At 34.2% G+C, this 18,582-nt stretch overlaps 1 protein-coding gene across 2 annotated transcripts in view; it reads right to left on the bottom strand.

Moving 5' to 3' along the window:
* The window catches only part of Epha6 (EPH receptor A6), a 711,982-nt gene that overhangs the window by 129,015 nt on the left and 564,385 nt on the right, over positions 1-18,582 (bottom strand). The window contains exon 12 of one of the 2 annotated variants that reach the window (XM_048346467.1): positions 9,576-9,705. In XM_048346467.1, coding sequence (XP_048202424.1) covers positions 9,576-9,705 — 130 coding nt within the window. The remainder of the gene's footprint in view (positions 1-9,575; positions 9,706-18,582) is intronic. The other variant, XM_048346468.1, reaches the window with a different exon arrangement.

The raw sequence follows: 18,582 nt of genomic DNA, 5'->3' as shown, positions 1-18,582 counted from the left end.
TCCTGATTTCCAAGTTTTATGAAAGAAATGAACAATATTCAATACTTCAGTTGCTCATAGAAAAACATTTGAACAAAATGCAACAGGATTTTTCTATGGCTTGAAATATTGCATAATATCAATTGAAAACCAAATACTTACATGCTGCTTCGGTTCTTGATATGCTTGTGTAAATAGCTTTTGCACAGATAATTTTAAATACTTGCTACAGCAATACAGATGTATTGGTGATTTTGCTTTTGCATATTGGGATTTGAATTTACAGTGTTGCACATTCTGGGCAAGCACTTTTACCATTTGAGTCATAGCCTCAGCTCTTTGATTTCTATTTATTTGTTTGTTTGTTTATTGAGGTAGTGTCCTTAACCTCACGGCTGGCTTAAAATTCTCATTCCTCTTAACTTTATCTTTAGAGTAGCTGAGATTTCATTCATGTACTCCTTGCCTGGCTAGAATTAATATTTTATATGTTCTGTAGTGTGCTAGACACTATTCTGCGGGCATTCATTTTATTGACATGTATTAATTCACTTAATCTTCTGATTTGCCCTTGTGGACTGTATTATTGTTCACTGTAACAAATAGGATTAGTGATATACTGGGAGTTTAATCATCTTGCCAAAGACACTGAACATGAAGCAAATGGCCAGGGTTTGATGCCACAACCTTCAGCATCTAAATATTTCTAAATACTTATAAAGGCCAAAGCATTCTACACTAGCAAGGAAAAAAGGTCCAAAAAAACCTAGCTGGAAAAATTTTAAATTTTGCTTTATATCCCAAGCATCAGTTTATGATAATTTTATTTAGGTTAAACTGCAAATCAATTCATTTCAAATTTTCTTAATATGAGACTTCACAGGACAAGGCGTTGAAGTAGAAACTTCAGTTGTAAGAAGCACACATGCAAAAAAGAAGCATACATGAGAGCATTTAAGAGCAGCAGTGTGATACATATTTGAAAAAAATTCCTGGAGAGATAACTGTTACACCTTGAATATTTTAAGAGTCCCTAATGTGTTAGTGGAAAGCACCAAATCTCCTGGCAGTGGATTCAAATGCAGTATTTTTATTTCTGACTTTGAAAGTGTCTTCTAGTTATATAAATGATAAAATATGTAAGTGATAAAATGTGGATGATGATAAAATAAAATATGTTGTCTGGTCTTCTGTATTATTTACCACTGAATGGTAATTAGCAGAAAATTTAAAAGTAAAGCAAACCTCTATTCATACATTTGCTATATCCTAGCTACACAGGTTATTTATGATGCTACTGTAATTATCCTGAATATATTTCTTAAATGAATCATGAATCTGACATAATTAAATCACTGATTAATTCCCCTCTAAGTAAATTACAACTTATTCTCCAAGTTTTGCTAAGACTCTTACAGGATATATTTTTTTGTTCCACTTTGTTGAATTCATGCTATCTTGAGACTTCTATGAATGGAATCATGGAAAGCATCATGGGGTAACTTCCCTTGAGCTTTGTCCTATAAAGCCAAAGAATTGAACACTCAGAGGAGGTAAGTTTCTTATCAGAGCTGGTCTATCTCAGATGCTCTAATTTTTTAGTTATTTACTTATTTTTAAAAAATTTTATTGTCAAAGTGAAGTACAGAGGGGTTACAGTTTCATCCATAATGAATACATTTCTTATGCAACTTGTTACCTCCTCCCTCATTTTTGATGTTCTTAAGTGGTTTAGTAACTCCACAGAGCATGTGTGCTACCCTGTAGGAATTGTTTTCTGGAGGGAAAAAAGCATTTGAGCAGCTTGATACCTTCTCATATTTCTAATTAAGGTGAAAACAGACAAAACAAGCTCAGCCAATATCAAGATGAAATGCAATTCACACAGAGACTGGGGCTAATTTAGCAAGCTGTACATAATTTGTTAGAATTGTTCTTTTGCGAAGAAATGATTCTTGGATGCATGTTTTGAAAGTGTTGATTGTTTCTTTAAATAGGACCAAAATAAATAGCACAGAGCCTAATACCAAAACATGGAGTTCTCTAGGAGCTAGGTTATTCTCAGTGAGAAGATAATGTATATACACAAGTTGTACTTTTAAGATTCAAACTTATTCAAATAAAATAAAAGAAACCATTTTTTAAATAAGAAAGCTTAGCTAAGGTCAAAGGTTGAAACTATTTAAAGATGCTGAATAGGGAACTAAAAAATCTACGAAGAGATTATTATAAGGTTCTTTTAAGATTTTTTTCACTTTGTTCTGCTAGGGAAAAATAGAAAATTTGTAAATGCTCAAGAGCTTTATAAAAATGCATTCTGCAGTTCTGTTTTTTCCCCTCTCATTTTAAAAATACTTAAAAAGTTCTTCAAGTAGTTGTTCAAAAAAGTCACCATTCAACAAATAAATTTATGTATTCTGGGTGTCTTGATCAATGTCACCATTTCACAATTCTCAGTCATCCCTCTCAACCTATCCTTTATCTCATTTTTCAAAAAATTTTGTAGGATATGTATGGCATTTTTTTTACTTGCATCCTTCCTGCTTGTTGTTTTTTTGAATGTCCTGTCAGTCTTACATAAATTTGGTAGTGCTCACCTTTCTCAGTTTGTTATAACCTTAGAAGTAGACCATTAAGTTTTTAATGACCAGAGCACTATATTGAAAGACTTCAGAATGCTCAGAGATGTTCTGCAACTGTTTAGAAAAATGTTCGCCATGATGCCTTGTTTGCTTCAGGAATGGAGTCTTTGCTTGAATTTCAAAGTTGGGATTAGGAAGGGAGCAAAGAATCACACTGAGCTTTCATTTGTTTCTTTATATAAAAAGAAGTCTTATTTTTGTCAGTGAAATGAATCACAACCCACAAAGGATCTGATTTCTTGACCTAAACCAATACAGAAAGATCACCTTTCCATAGAGTCCTTAAACTTATAAACTGTAATGTATCAAACCTTGTACAACCTGAATGTTTGAAGGTTTGAAGAAGAGCTTCATGTCTCCATCCTGACTTACTTTGTTCTTCCCTTCCTCAAGTTTTAAATCATTTCCTCTTTGTGTGTTTCTCTTCAAGTTAAGCCAAAGAGCAAAAAGAGGAGGTATGTGCAAAAGCTTGTGTAAAAGCATTGAAGTTTAACAAGACAGCAAGCTGGCTCTATACAACCTGTCATGGTTTTCATGCCAACTGTAAAACATGTCTTAACTAGGTGTTCAAAATAACTTTTTAACCCAGCACTAGCAAGGCTGATAATATTTTAAAAGGGCTAGTTAGCTTTGTGCAGCTATAAATCCAATCACTGATATCCTCTTTGTGATTCTATTGGCCAGGTGTGTTGTTTATCATTGTATCTCTGATTCTATGTGGCTATACCTCTCTTCATTGTACAAATAGCAATAATTTTGGTTTTCTTCCTAGACTTAATACATAGTCTCTATTAGAGATTTTAAAAAATAGCTGCTGATCTTCAGAGTTTTCTTCTTTTTGCAGCGTAGAGCTGTAAAACATTTAGAGACAAAGAGTTCTCTAGAGAAAAATGTTCAGATGGCTATTGAGTAGTGCCTGCACTTGGAAAGTCATGTAGATGGCAAAGAATGGAGAAGCTAGGAACCAATAATCCAGAGGAAAATGGTTCTTCTTACAGCCACACATTGACTTTGGTGAGGACTTAGCTTTGCACATCTCATTGGCTTCTTCCAATTTATTTCATAGTTAGCTCTAAGTTTAAGCAGGCACACACAAATATAACCACACACACCTCAATCAGAAATTGAGACATTTGCAAGACAAAAATATATGACATATATGTCCTCAGTTAAAGGAAAAGTCTTTGTCCTCCTGAGGGGAAGATGTGGAGCATACCTGGAAGTCAACTAGCTGGCCCTGCCTGTTTCTCAGCCTTGGGGCCACGTGTGGCTAAGACAGCGGCACCTAACAACAACGTGCAGCTGCTACAAGTGTCTTTGGTTATAACCCGGAGGCGGTTCTGTGGGCTGTGATGCCCCGGCTCTTCCGCCCTTGATGGACAGCTCATCCCTCCCCTTCCTGCTCTTCTCTTCTTCCTTTAACAGTCTTCTACCTCTAAAGCTTAGTGTGAGATTGCCCAATCTTTTTGGGGATACCCTTACCTCGGGTTGTCTAAAGCTTAGTGTGAGATTGCCCCATCTTTTTGGGGATACTCTTACCTCAGGTTGTCTAAAGCTTAAACCTACGCTTCCTTGTGCCCCACGTTGGGCACCATTGTCGCGGTCTCTAGGCCCCCAACCGGGGCTAGCCAAGAAAGGAAAGTGTCAGCAGGTTGCCCACACCCAGCCCTCCCGCACGGAGGACAATCAGACGGCCTGGGAGTCGAGTTGAAGCAAGATCTCGCTTATTGGGGAAGTACGTGCCACTAATATAAGGCACAGGAACCAATCAGGTCTAAGATCGGCAGGAAGGGGAGGCATGAGCTGTCCATCAAGGGTGGAAGAGCTGGGCCACAGCCCACAGAACCGCCTCTGGGTTATAACCAAAGACACTTGTAGCAGCTGCACGTTGTTGTTAGGTGCCGCCATCTTAGCCACACGTGGCCCCAAGACTGAGAAACAGGCGGGGCCAGCTAGTTGATTTCCAGGTGTGTCCCACACTCCTGTAGATCTTTTTCATGAAACGAAAGCCACTGAAGCTTGTTAGGTAAATTTATACATATTATAATATGTTGTTAAAAAAACGAGGCAAACATATATATATATATGTTATATAGAGGAATTAAAAAAAGTCACCACTGAAAAAATCATAGACAACAATATTGTGTGGTTATACATGGTTTCTTTTGAAAGAGAAAACTATAGATTTGAAGAAAGTTACTGATTTTTATCTCATGTTGCCTGAAAACATGAAGAAATGAAGTGGTTTTATTTTATTTTTCTGAACTGCTGTTTGATTTATATTTAAAGTGTATATCCTCTCATACTGTTGATATCCCTTGGCATATTAAATTTATGCCAATTTTCCTTAAGTTATTCTATATACTTTTAGACTCTGCTACTTGTTATAAATCCTTGTGTTACATTTGTGCTGCAGTTTTCTATATGGATCAAAACTTGATAATACATTCAACAGACCCTCGACTCTGCAGCTTCAAATTTATTTACCATTCCTGGCCTATTCCTGACATCAAAACTGTATGCAGTTGAAAGTAAAAGATTGCATAAAAATACATGCCGCATGTGCCTTGACTTCATATCAGAAAAAAGTTCCCATAAAATATGGAAAGAAAAATATTAATAAACATTTTAATAGACTGTGAAGGCATTCTGATATTGATTGTGATCTATATACATCCTTTGCTATAGTTGGACAGGTTATTTATTTATAAAACTAGAGATTGCCTATATGATAACAAATCATCCTAAAGTTATGTAGGATTTTATATAAATTATAACGGTGTGTAATGTGGCTATTATGACCAAGCATTGAAGTAAATTTAATTTGTAACCTACTTTCTAATGACTAGTTGGGGGACAATAAGAAGAACATTAAAAAAATGAGAATTACTTGTTTCTATTTAAACCTCATTAAGACCTTTTTCCAAATGATCAACAAATGAATAATGTTAAATGTAAATTATATATTCAGTAATTACAAATCCTCTTTTTTTCTGGTCCTTTGGCTTAAACTCAGGGCCTGGATGCTGTTCCTGCCCTTCTTTTGCTTAAGGCTAGTGCTCTACCACTTGAGCCACTGTACTATTTCCAGCTTTTTCTGAGTTGTTTATTGGAGATAAGAGTCTTGCCTACTTTCCTGCCCAGGCTGACTTTGTACCATGCTCCTTAGATCTCTGCCTTCTGAGTAGCTAAGACTACAAGTATGAGCCACTAGAGGCCAGTTTAAAAATCCTGTTTGTTTTTATTTTAAACTTCTTTGATTCAAGGTGAACAGAGAGGAAGTCTCATTTCATTTTTACTATATTCTTTGAAATGAAGTTATAAAATGAAGAGATTCTCAGGTAACAATGTGAAGGGAGGTGTTGTATTTATAGCATTGTATTTAAATCATGGGCAATAGATTAGAGGGTCCTGCAGGAGAACATTCTCTCAAAATACAGTGCTTTCAAGGTCACTCACAAAAGAGATGTCAGGTATATTCTCAACACTGATTTTCTTTTCCAGAATTTTTTTTCTAAATCCTACATATTTCCTCTTTCCTTGTTAGTTAACTTTCTGCTGGTGTTTTTTTTTTTTTCCCTATATGAGACTTCTTTAAGAAAAAATAATTCCTTAACATGACCTTTTTAGAAAAGAAATATTTGTAATATATGATTGTTCTATAAATACTGAATTCAGGTTTACTGCTCTCTGAGTCTCATGATATGCTGATTGTGCTAATATTGCAGTAAATGTAGAAAATATGTTTTGTAGCATAGACAAAAAATAGACATGCGATTTTATTCCAAGATAGAGTGACATATCCCATTTAAATTTGATTAAGTGAAGGAATTAGGAACTCAATTAGCATGAGCACTGGAACAGGCACAGTAGTTTCTTGAATAACACTAAAAATGTCTCCTGAAAACTTCAAAATACCATATACCAGTATAACCAATTGGTAGAAAGTAAACTAAGTTTTGTTCAGTGGGCATCAACCTTTCAACCTTCTATGTAACAGAGTCCTGGATGCTGGCCATGTAGGAGGTGATTCCTGCCCTCAGATTCATTTGTGAGAATATTTCTTTTTCCTCTAAGAATATGATAAGAAAAATAGGCTTTAAAAGTATAAAAAAATCAAAACGCATGATTTTTTTCTTTTTTCTGTTCAAGAAGTTATGACAGAGATCGTTGGGAAATAAGTTTAAATTTCATGGAGTATATAAAATATTAAAAAGAAATTACCCTGGAAATGTCCCAATTCTTACTGAAAGGGAGCTGAAAAAGTGGTTAAGGGTTACTTATCAAAGATTATAAACCAGGAAAGTGAGTTAATTTCATTGAGAGAGAACAAGCTTAGATCTATACATTTTTTATGAAGTAATTTTGTTAGAGCTGATTTATATGTAAGTCATGAAAACTGAAGTTTATTTTTCCCCAAAGCTGGAGGCAAATTTGGCTGAAAGCCTAGAAGAATAGAGTGCTAGAATGTTCTTTTAGATTCCTCTACATAAAATCATTGCTGTTTGGATTGTAGAAAGATCATCTTTCTGTCATTTCCACTGGCTAAATGACAGGGTTTATTTGATTTTGCTTTGTGTGATACTAAATAATTCAAGTCAATACCATATTTCATTTTGTTAGATATGTCTTTGATATTAAGGGTTAAGCCATTAAACTATCCTTTCTTCAATATATATCACTGAGATGTTATACATACATTTGAAAGTTGCATTTTACTTTGTATTTAGTTGTGACAGTGCAGAATGTTTTTTATCTCAACCATTTTTAAAACAACAAGAAGCCAGGCTCCAGTGGCTCATGACTGTAATACTAACTATTCAGGAGGCTGAGATCTGAGGACCCCAATTTGAAGCCAGTGGTGCAGAAAAGTCTCCAAGAGACTCTTATCTTCAATTAACTACTCAAAAATTGGAAGTGGCCCTGTAGCCCAAATGATAGAGCACAAAGAAATTCAGGGACAGTGCCCCGGCTCTGAGTTGAAGCCCTATGGCTGACAAAACAACAACAACAACAAAACATACCACTGCATTTGATATCATTTTTGATTTTAGCTAAAAAAAATGTAGTATAGCAGACATTATAATTAAATTGTTAATCTTTTGAATTTATTAATTTTGTTTCCTGTATTTATCAGTGCTAATATTGGCCATAAACTCTCCAACTAGGTTTGTAAATTATCCAATAATTAAACTAAAAGGACATCAAAGCATTCTTCTAGTTTGTTGACTTTTAAATATAGTTTAAAGATGAGGATAATTAAGAGGTAAAAATGCTAAAATAATCTTGGCATTTGTTGGCACAATTATGTGCAGCTTGGGACTTTGTTTGTATTGGATTTCTCAGACATTTCAAATGTTTCTAACTGCATTGCTGATTGTACATCCATCCCTTTGAATATATTGATGCTATTACCACTTTTGGCCTTATTATTATGACATAAATATAAGCATTATGATAGAAATGAAGAATATTCTTTTTTTTCTTATTTATTGTCAAAGTGATGTACCGAGAGGTTACAGTTTTATATGTTAGGCCTTGGGTACATTGCTTGTACTGTTTGTTACCTCCTCCCTCATCCCCTCCCCCCTCTCCTTTTCCCTCTCCCCCCATGTGTTGTTCAGTTGGTTTACACCAAAAGGTTTTGCAAGTATTGCTTTTGTAGTTGTTTGTCTTTTTATCCTTTGTCTCTTGATTTTGATATTCCCTTTCACTTCCCTAGTTCTAATACCAGTATATACAGTATACAGTGTACTCAGATAAGATACAGTGATAGTTCTTATTCAAGTTTTTACACATAAAAGGTTTATATCCTACATATCTATACAATGGAGGAAGAGTGCCATATGTTTTACTAACTGAAAAATAGAAATAATATTTGATTACAATCATTCCATAGAAACCCTAAAGTTATCATTAAAATAGGAAACTTTCTTTTCTTTCTTTCTTTTTGCTTTACTTCTTTCTTTGTTGTTGGTAGTGGCGCTTGAAATCAGTGTCTGGGCGATGTCCTCAAGTTCTTTGCTCAAGGCTAGCACTCTATCACTTTCCGCCACAGCACCACTTCTGGTTTTCTGGTGATTAATTAGAGATGAGAGTCTCATGGGGACTTTTCATCCTGAGCTGGCTTTGAACCACCATTCCAGATCTCAGCCTCCTGAGTAGCTAGGATTACAGGCATGAGCCACTAGACCCATATTCAAAGTTTCTTTTTAAAATATGTTTTTATTATCTTTATGTAATTGTACATAGGAGTTGTCATTTACCAAAGTAGTTTATGAGTACAATGCATCTCGACCAATGTCTCTCATTTCAACATTCTCACTTACCTCTTCCATTCTACCACTTGCCTCACTTTCTTGAAGTTTCCACAACTTGGAAAATTGTTTTATAAAATGTTCAACATATTTTTTTCTTGTTATTTCATGGCTTGGATCAAATTGATATTTTTAGAGAGGACCCCACATCACTTTTCTTTCTCATTTTTTTTTCTAAATTTGCTACTTTCTTCATTATTTTTCCTTAGTGAAATGGAACTTTAATTGAATCTCTTTATACTCACCCAAATACCAACTTAGTCTTTCTGTCAAGAATATTTGGTTGTAAATTCTCTTTTCTGTCCAATTCCAAGTACAATGTAGCTTAAACCCACCCTTGTTTTAACTTTGAGTTACAGATTCAGGATGGGAAACCCTAATTCCCATGCAAACAATTCTCCATAAGAGGCAGCTCTATGCTAATTGGAAACTTGGGGTTCACATCCTCTTTCTATTTCCACCAATTTCACAGCACTTACTCTTAGAGATGTGGCTCCTGCATTACAGAAGTCACTTGGATTTCTTCTCAACAACATAATTCAGAAATTAAAGAAATTTTGAGTGTATCAAGTGATATACTCTTTCAGTAAACAGTTCTATTATTCTCCAAGATGAGAGAAAAGTTCATCTGCAATACCTACCAGCAGGAATCCTGGGGGGCAAAGATCCTCCTCCTGGAACTGGGTTTGGGGCCTGGATGCTATTTAAAAACCCTGCCCTCAGGAAGCTGGGGCAAAATGCTTCCACTCCAATGGCCGGAAAGGATCCTTTGAATAAATAAAAATGGACATTAGTCAGTCTTCTTCATGGAAAAGTTATTGATCATTTACATGGAATAAAACCTAAACTCATCAGAGATTGAATTTCACAAGGAAGCTATAAAATTAAAGATCTGGTAGGCAATTTTGCTTCACAAATTTATGAAAATCACTTGGTTTGATGTAAAAAAGAATGCTACTTTTCATTAGGTACAGGCAAAGAGGATTTAAAAGCATCAGGATGCTAAGAAAATATTTAAAATCCATATTTAAAACACACAGTTATTCCACAGATGGATATAACTATCAGCCATTGATGTTTATTTACACAATTAATGCTTTCAGAGGTAATTATATGTTTTTGAAATAAGGATAAGATAATCAATGTATACAGATTGTAATTCATCACATTTTCCTATTATGAACAAGACAGAGTTTGCAATGATAGAGCCACATGTGTTTTCATTTCTAAGAATCATTGTAAAGCAAAAAATAAACAATCCTCACAGTAAATTGGAAATTTCTTTATAAAATTACATAATGACTCATTAAAGTATATTAGAGTTGAGAAGTACTTTAGAGTCATGTGTTTTACACATCTATAAAACTAGATGTAGAGAGGAGAAATAAAGTTATGTAGTTGGCCAAGTACAAGGACAACCTCTTTCTACTATGGAGTAAAAATAACTAGTAAGCCAATTCTTTTTTTTCTCATTTCTTTATTATTAAAGTGATGTAAAGAGGGGTTACAGTTTCATACATAAGGCAGTGAGAACATTTATTCTCTATATACTGGTTGAAAAATCTGAACTCTCGAAGAGCAAATACTATAATTTGGTGTCTCAGTGACTGTAAAGATGATAAAAACAAAAACAACAACAAGAAACATCCAGAAGAAGAAGTCATCTGCTTTTCGGAAAGCTAGTTCCACAGATGGCATGTACCTCATTTTGGACCTTTGAAAAAGCCCATTGGACTCAGCTTCTTCACAGGTTGTGTCTTGGAGTGACACTTTCTTCTCATGTTCAGGTTTAGCAAGTCCTGTGATTGTGAAGACTCATCCATCTATTTCACAAAGTAACATTTGCACTAAAAGTAACTTAAGATCAGACACCTCTCTGAACTTGTCTCAGAACTAAAGCTCTGCTAGGCCCTATATATATCTTGCTTCTCTGAGAGAACCAGAAGTATCTATGAAATCTTCACAGAGCATTTTAGGAAAGGGCAAAAATGATAATAGGTACTTTGATGTCACAGCCCATACAAAGTGCATTGGATTAACGAAAGCATTCACAGAAAGGCATATATGGTGACTACCCAAGTTCTGTTGCTTTTCAGAGACCTTAATAAGCTCATCCTATTAGTAAGAGCCAAAATCTCATCAACAATAAGACCTGTGGCAGAAGTGAAAAGAGGTAACTTTTCAAGGAAGAGTGGAATGAGTTTTTCTCTTGTTACTACATATATTTGTCATTGAGCTTAGGGCAATTTCATAAGTGCCAGTGTCCTGTCTTGCAAGGCAAAGCATTTTCCACATTGCAATATTTCATTATGGTCTAGGGAAACAGGCCAAATGATTGCCTTTCTATAACTACCAGGTAGAGGTGACCATAATATATGTATGTATGTACATACATATGTATATATATACACACATAAACACATAAACACTTATATATAAATTCACATATATGTAACATGTATAATGTATACATTAATTTATATACAGTATTATAGACATGTATGTATGTTACATATAATTTATACATATGTGTATATATGTTTATGTGTATATAAACACACACGTACATATATAATTTATGTATACATTTGTATATACATACATACATATATTATACATTACAAAATGCCTTAGAATGCATATACTATATACACTATCTAGTATATATGTTATATCCTATATAGATTGTATATACACGATATAGTACATACAATATCATATGTAATATATGGGACATTACATATTTACGTGGGATACTTAAAGTAACAAAAGAAATATCATTGTTAGAATGGTTAAAATAATTAGAATAAATGAATATTTTATTATATACTATAAAAATGAATGCAAATTTAGCTCTGATGAGGAAATGAGAATGGCCAAGAAACATATGAAAAAGTGCTCTACATCACTGGCCATAAAAGAAATGCAAATCAAAACAACATTGAGGTTCCATCTCACCCCAGTAAGAATGTCATATATCAAGAAAACTAACAATAACAAATGTTGGAGGGGATGTAGCCAAAAGGGAACCCTACTTCATTGTTGGTGGGAATGTAAACTGGTTCAGCCACTCTGGCAAGCAGTATGGAGAGTCCTCAGAAGGCTAAATGTAGAACTCCCCTATGACCCAGCAACCCCACTTTTGGGTATTTATCCAAAAAACCACAAACAAAATCACAGTAAAGCCACCAGCACAACAATGTTCATTGCAGCTCAATTTGTCATAGCGAGAATCTGGAACCAACCCAGATGCCCCTCAGTAGAAGAATGGATCAGGAAAATGTGGTACATATACACAGTGGAATTTTATGCCTCTATCAGAAAGAATGACATTGCCCAATTTGTAAGGAAATGGAAGGACTTGGAAAAAATTATACTAAGTGAAGTGAGCCAGACCCAAAGAAACATGGACTCTATGGTCTCCCTTATTGGGAATAATTAGCACAGGTTTAGGCAAGTCACAGCAGAGGATCACAAGAGCCCAATAGCTATACCATTATGATCACATAAGATGATGCTAAGTGAAATGAACTCCATTTTATGGAAATGATTGTCATATCACAGTTGTAACTACTTTCAACATCCCATGTGTATCTGTAGTTTCTACTATTGATGTTGCTCGTGTATCACCTTCTTGTGATTGTATCTACACTATCTCTGGAATCTTATCTGAGTGTATGGGAAACAGTGTGTACTGGTATTAGAATTAGGAAATTCAAAGGGAATACCAAAATTGAGAGACAAAGGGTAAAATAAGAGAAACAACAACAAAAGCAATACTTGCAAAACTGTTTGGTGTAAGTGAACTGAACACCGCAGGGGGGGGAAGGGGGAGGGGGGAGCGGGGTATGAGGGACAAGGTAACAAACAGTACAGGAAATGTATCCAATGCCTAACGTATGAAACTGTAACCTCTTTGTACATCAGTTTTATAATAAAAACTTAAAAAAATAAACACACACGTACATATATAATTTATATATACATTTGTATATACATATATACATATATTATGCATTATAAAATGCCTTAGAATGCATATACTATATATGCTATCTAGTATATATGTTATATCCTATATAGATTGTATATACATGATATAGTACATACAATATCATATGTAATATATGGTACATTACATATTTATGTGGGATACTTAAAGTAACAAAAGAAATATCATTGTTATAATGGTTAAAATAATTAGAATAAATGAATATTTTATTATATACTATAATAATGAATGCAAATTTAGCTGATTATAGATTTACTGAAGCTAAGTAAAAGCTAATATTAAAGAAAAGTAAACTATAAAAGGAAGAATCAATTAGTCATGTACAGCCAAGAAAAAAAGGATATAAATGAAATTATTTTAATAGAAATTTGAAGAAAAACAAAACTACAGAATAGTGACTCTGAAACTGTAAATATGCTACACATTTTGAGATTTTATCTGCTTTTTCTATTTTTTCCAGCATTATCCCAAACTGCTAACTTAGAAAAAGGACCCATTATTTTTACCTCATTGAAAGGACCAAAATAAAGTACTATTTTTGTTGCTGTGATTACACTGATTACTATTTTTGTTGTTGCAACAGCTTGTCATATTTACTACCAGCTCTCACTTCTGAAACTTGCTGCATCATTCCTAATGGATTTATTATGTTCCTTTACTTTGGCTTAAAAGGTATTTCATTCATTAAGGTTTCTCTTTCTAAAGGAGCTGTCATTTTTCTTACAGCATAAAAAAAACCAGCAGAAAAAGTGCTGCACAGGAATGCCTGCTCATTTGTGATATCCTACCACATGATATAATACCTTCTGATTTTTCCTCCTTAAGGTCAGATATGTCAACAGGAGAACATGAAGCACTACAGATCTAAGAATTCGTGAATCGGACAAGAAAAAAGTAAATTTCTTCTTTGTCAGAATTCCCTTATCTCTGGATCTGAAATAAATTACATTGTAGGATTTTTATATGCTATGATTTTATATTGTTTGCTCAATTGTTCAAGGTGCTGAATTTCTTTGACTAGTTCATAATTTTTAGTAATTGTAAAATGTATTAGCTATAAATTATTTATCTTGTATCAGAGAAATAAACATTCTCTAAAATGTATGGCAAGAGAAATATAAATTTCCTTGAGTATTTTGCTTTTAGTTCCATTCAGGAGTATTGTTTACTAACTCATACTTTATTTGCACTTCCAGTTCATTAGAGTGGTCTTGAGTCTTTGAAGTTATACAGAGGTTCTCAATTTAAAAGTGGTCCTTTCACATTTTGGTAATTACAAAGTATGACTGGGAAAATAGGGCTAGCATTTCGTAGGTTGAGGGATGACAGTACTGCAATAATGTGGTTTCTAGTTCTAGCTCCAAGTGCTAATAACATTTATCCACTGAAAAATTCTGTACAAGACTAAAGAATTACAAACAATTTTTTCAAATTTTTATTATCAAACTGTTGTACAGAGAGGTTACAGTTTCATACGTTAGGCATTGGATACATTTCTTGTACTGTTTGTTTTTTAATAGCATACATCTAATAGCAATATCTGTAAAAGCAGATGTTGACATGGTCTATATCCTGATATATAACTTTATCAATCAGTGAAAGATTTTGATTGCTGAATCTGAAATAAGCTGACCATGGAGTAACTAATTTTCAAATAATTAAAATAATTATTGGCACAAGCTCTGTGAAAAAAATAAATATTTCTAAATCTTTATTGTAATAATCTCTCTAAAATAACTATACATTGGAAATTAGGTGCCATTAACAACATATGGGAAAGATAATAAAGGCAGAATGGCCTTAAGCTCCTTGTGACTCGATTTCCTTATTTGTAAAGTGGAAATAATTTCCATTTTAAGTCAAGAATAACCCTATCTCACAGGGCAGCTTTTCAGGATTAAAACAAAGCAGATGCTCATGAACACACCATATTATTACTTAAGTGTCCAAACATTTTTTTGTGAAGAACGCTAATTTTTTTTAGGTAGGAAATAGAGAGGAAGATAGATGAAAAATTTCAAAGCTTCCTTTATGTATTTACACAAATCCCTAGTAGAAGACATGCCTTTTTCTTTTTCACTCGTCAGCTGTTTCGTTTAAGTGACTTATGTAACAAAATGCTCCTTTAACCCTCGGAATGAGTTAATCACTTCCTAAACCACCATCAACACACTGGCCATCACATTCCAACCTGTTCAGAGGGGACAAACCATATTCAAACTGCAGAAGACATGCTGTTTTTTAAAACAATGTTATCAGTTGATGCCAGTTAAATAATGATGACAATATCCTTATAATATAAACTATTGATTTAAGGCTGACCTTGTTTTCATTAGTTGTATTTTTGTGTAAATAGTTATGATATATGTGTAGACAATGAAAACATTAACATAAAGACAACAGTTCAGAACTGGAAACTTAGAGTACATAGACACATGCATGAGTTTTGGGTGCTTCAGGTTCTCTGTTTTGGGTACTCTGTGGGTACTGCTACAGCAATGAGTTTCCTTTCATTGGTAGTTTCTAAAATGGGTGGTGGGTATGCCAGTAGGGGACAGGAAACAGGGAGTAGAAATACAGTGCTAAAAATCTCATTTTATTTATGCTTTATGTCATCTTTTTAACAACTGCTATTTCTATGTACCCTTTAAAAATATAAACATGATATCATACTAGGTCATAGAAATTCTTTATAAAATACATTCATAATACTCCTGAGAAGTTTTCTCAAACTGTTTTATTATTAGATATGTTAGCATTTCCCTAGCCTCAGGTCCTCAGCTCCTCCCACTAGCCCCCAGATCCACCCATACCAAATGAGCCACTCCTACTACCTACCTACCTACTTCCTCTTTACCCCCCAAAAAAGAAGCTGCCACCTGGATAAGGTGCAGACGCCATGTAGCTCCCGCTCCCATGGGAACTATGGCTCCTTATGAACCTTCTTCTCCTGTCTGTGATTATCTCCACATGGTCCCCTGGGATGGCTGGGACATATCCTTTCAAGATAGAGATATGTAACCTGATAATTATTTATCTTATGAGAATGCCAAATAATGGATGAAGTAAACAGTTTATTTCAATGTCTTGAGCAATTACAGCAAGCCCTAGATTTTAGCTGGCCCAAGACAGTAATTCAAGAAAACTATGTTACTAATGCAATGGTTCTCACTCTTGCACATACACTAGAAAACATATAAATAAGGCTTAAGGCCAAGGGTAATATGGAAAAAAATCCATCTCTTCAACTCTTCAAATTCTTTATCAACTACATTATATAATGGGCAAGAATCAAATCTAAAAGGAGGAAGTCACAACAAATGAAGAATATCAATATTAAAACTTGGATTTCTTAAAAAATAAAAGTAAATTTAAAGCGCAAAAAATGGGATTGCCTTGTATCACAACAAATCTGTCTAAAATTGTGTAGGATTGTATATAAACTATATAGGTGTATAGTGTTCCCATTATTTTAAATCAAGTATTTACCTTAATTTTTTTATCCTTATTATTTTTTCTTTCTGTCACAGTCAAGTACAGAGGGGTTATGTTTTCATACATAAGGCAGTGAGTACATTTCTTATCTAACTTATTACCTCTGCCCTAATTTTCCCCCTCTCCCTCCTCCCCATTTCCCTCTCCCTCCATGAGTTGTTCAGTTGGTTTACACCAAAGGGTTTTGTAAGTGTTGCTTTTGGAATCGTGTGTCTTTTTTCCTTTGTCTCTCGATTTTGGCATTCCCTTTTCCTTCCCTAGTTCTAATACATGTACATACAGTATCCAGGGTACTAAGATCAGATACAGTGATAGCGGAGGTAAAACCACAGGAAGGGAATATAGGAGAAAAAAAGAAAAAAGGGTATGGTTTCACATGGCATGTTGAAAATATTTACAACAATAATATACCACTTGTTTCCATAATATGGAGTTCATTTTACTTAGCATCATTGTATGTGTTCATAAGGGCATAGCTATTGGGCTATTATGATCTTCTGCTATGACAAACCTAAACATGTACTAATTATTCCCTATTATAACCAGATATTAAATTATTAAATTTGTGCCATTAATATTTAAGTAAATGTCACTTTCTTTTCTTTTTTAAATTACTTGTATTTTGTTGTAAAGGTAGTGTACAGTGGGGTTACAGCTACAAAAGTAAGGTAATGAGTACATTCTTGTCACACATTGTTACCCCTCCCCTCATTTTTCTCCCACTTTCCCTTTCCCCCACACACACCCAACACACACACAGATTAAGTTGTAGAGTGCATTTCCAACCTGATCTTCTGGGTTTCACTGTTGCATTGTTTCACCCTGTCTTCTGTTCATCCATTTTGTTATTCCCTTTCCTTTACCCAAATCAGGTAAACATATATACAAGGCACAGGGTACCAGAATTAAACACAGTGACTATAGGGGATATGCCAAAGGGAGGACAAAAAAATGAGAGAATTTCATATAGTATATTAAAATCAACAATCACTATCAACAACAACAACAAAAGAAACCTCTTGTTCTCTATCTTGGAGTTCATTTTGATTGGTGTCATTTTATATGTTCATATGAACATACCTATTGAGCTATTGCTCCTCTGCTAGGGCTGTCCTAGTCATATACTAATTGTTACAAATAAGGAAAACCACCAAGCCCATGTTTCTTTGTGTCTGGTTTACTTCACTTAATATGATTATTTTCCCCCAAATTTTTCCATTTTCTTAAAATTGGGGCAATGTCATTCTTTCTGATGGAAACATACAGAGTTACTTTAAAATACTATTTCAGCCTTTAGTTTCATATTTTGTGTTTGATAATGAACATAAAAATATAATAACATTAGAGAGTAACACACATATCAAAATTGTTTAGTGGTAGGTATGAAATAAAATAATTGGATAGTGAGGCTGCAGATGGGACCTAGATATGCATCTAGATGTGCATTCTAAGAGAGGACCTTTCCTCAATCTAGAAAATTCAGTATTCAGTTCTGAAACTGGCAACAGACACTACTCTGTAGCTGTACTCTGGATTGACAGTACCTACCCCGAACTACAGTGAGAGTAAGTACGAAGTGTAAAGATGATGTTGTTTGTTAAAATACTAATCCTAGAGTGGCTTTCTGTGAGAAAGGCTTAATTTTAAAAACTCCAAGAGATTCTCTAGGATTCCCATGTCTCCCTGATTTTACTTTTATTTCTTTGTCAGACAGCTTTTCTCCTTTATATTTTTGAGGATATGCTTGTTGTTTTTCTGTGATAAAGAATCAAATAGTTTAGATCACTGTGAAAGGAGACCAACAACAGAAAGAAGAGATATTTTCATGTAAAGCATTGGTATAATGCATCTTATATTCTATAGAGACTTTACTTTGAATCTCTAGCTAAAAAATATACAGTCTAGAGAAGAATGAGCTACTTCCTTTTCCTATTGGGGGCAGAAAGGATTACTATGTTCTTGAGATGGTGTGGAGACTCAAGTGGTCCACTGTGGTCTCCTGTAGCTGTGATTAGATAGATCACTGTGAGAGTAAAACCTGTGATCCTAAGGTGCTAAATATGGTTTTAATAAACTTAAGTTGAATAGGTGGCTAAACAAGTAATTAATAAAGGTGACAAATATCTTGTTAGGCAAA

Source organism: Perognathus longimembris, chromosome 5 (assembly GCF_023159225.1).
Source record: "Perognathus longimembris pacificus isolate PPM17 chromosome 5, ASM2315922v1, whole genome shotgun sequence".
Lineage (NCBI taxonomy): Eukaryota > Metazoa > Chordata > Mammalia > Rodentia > Heteromyidae > Perognathus > Perognathus longimembris.
This window is presented reverse-complemented; position numbering and strand designations above follow the sequence as displayed.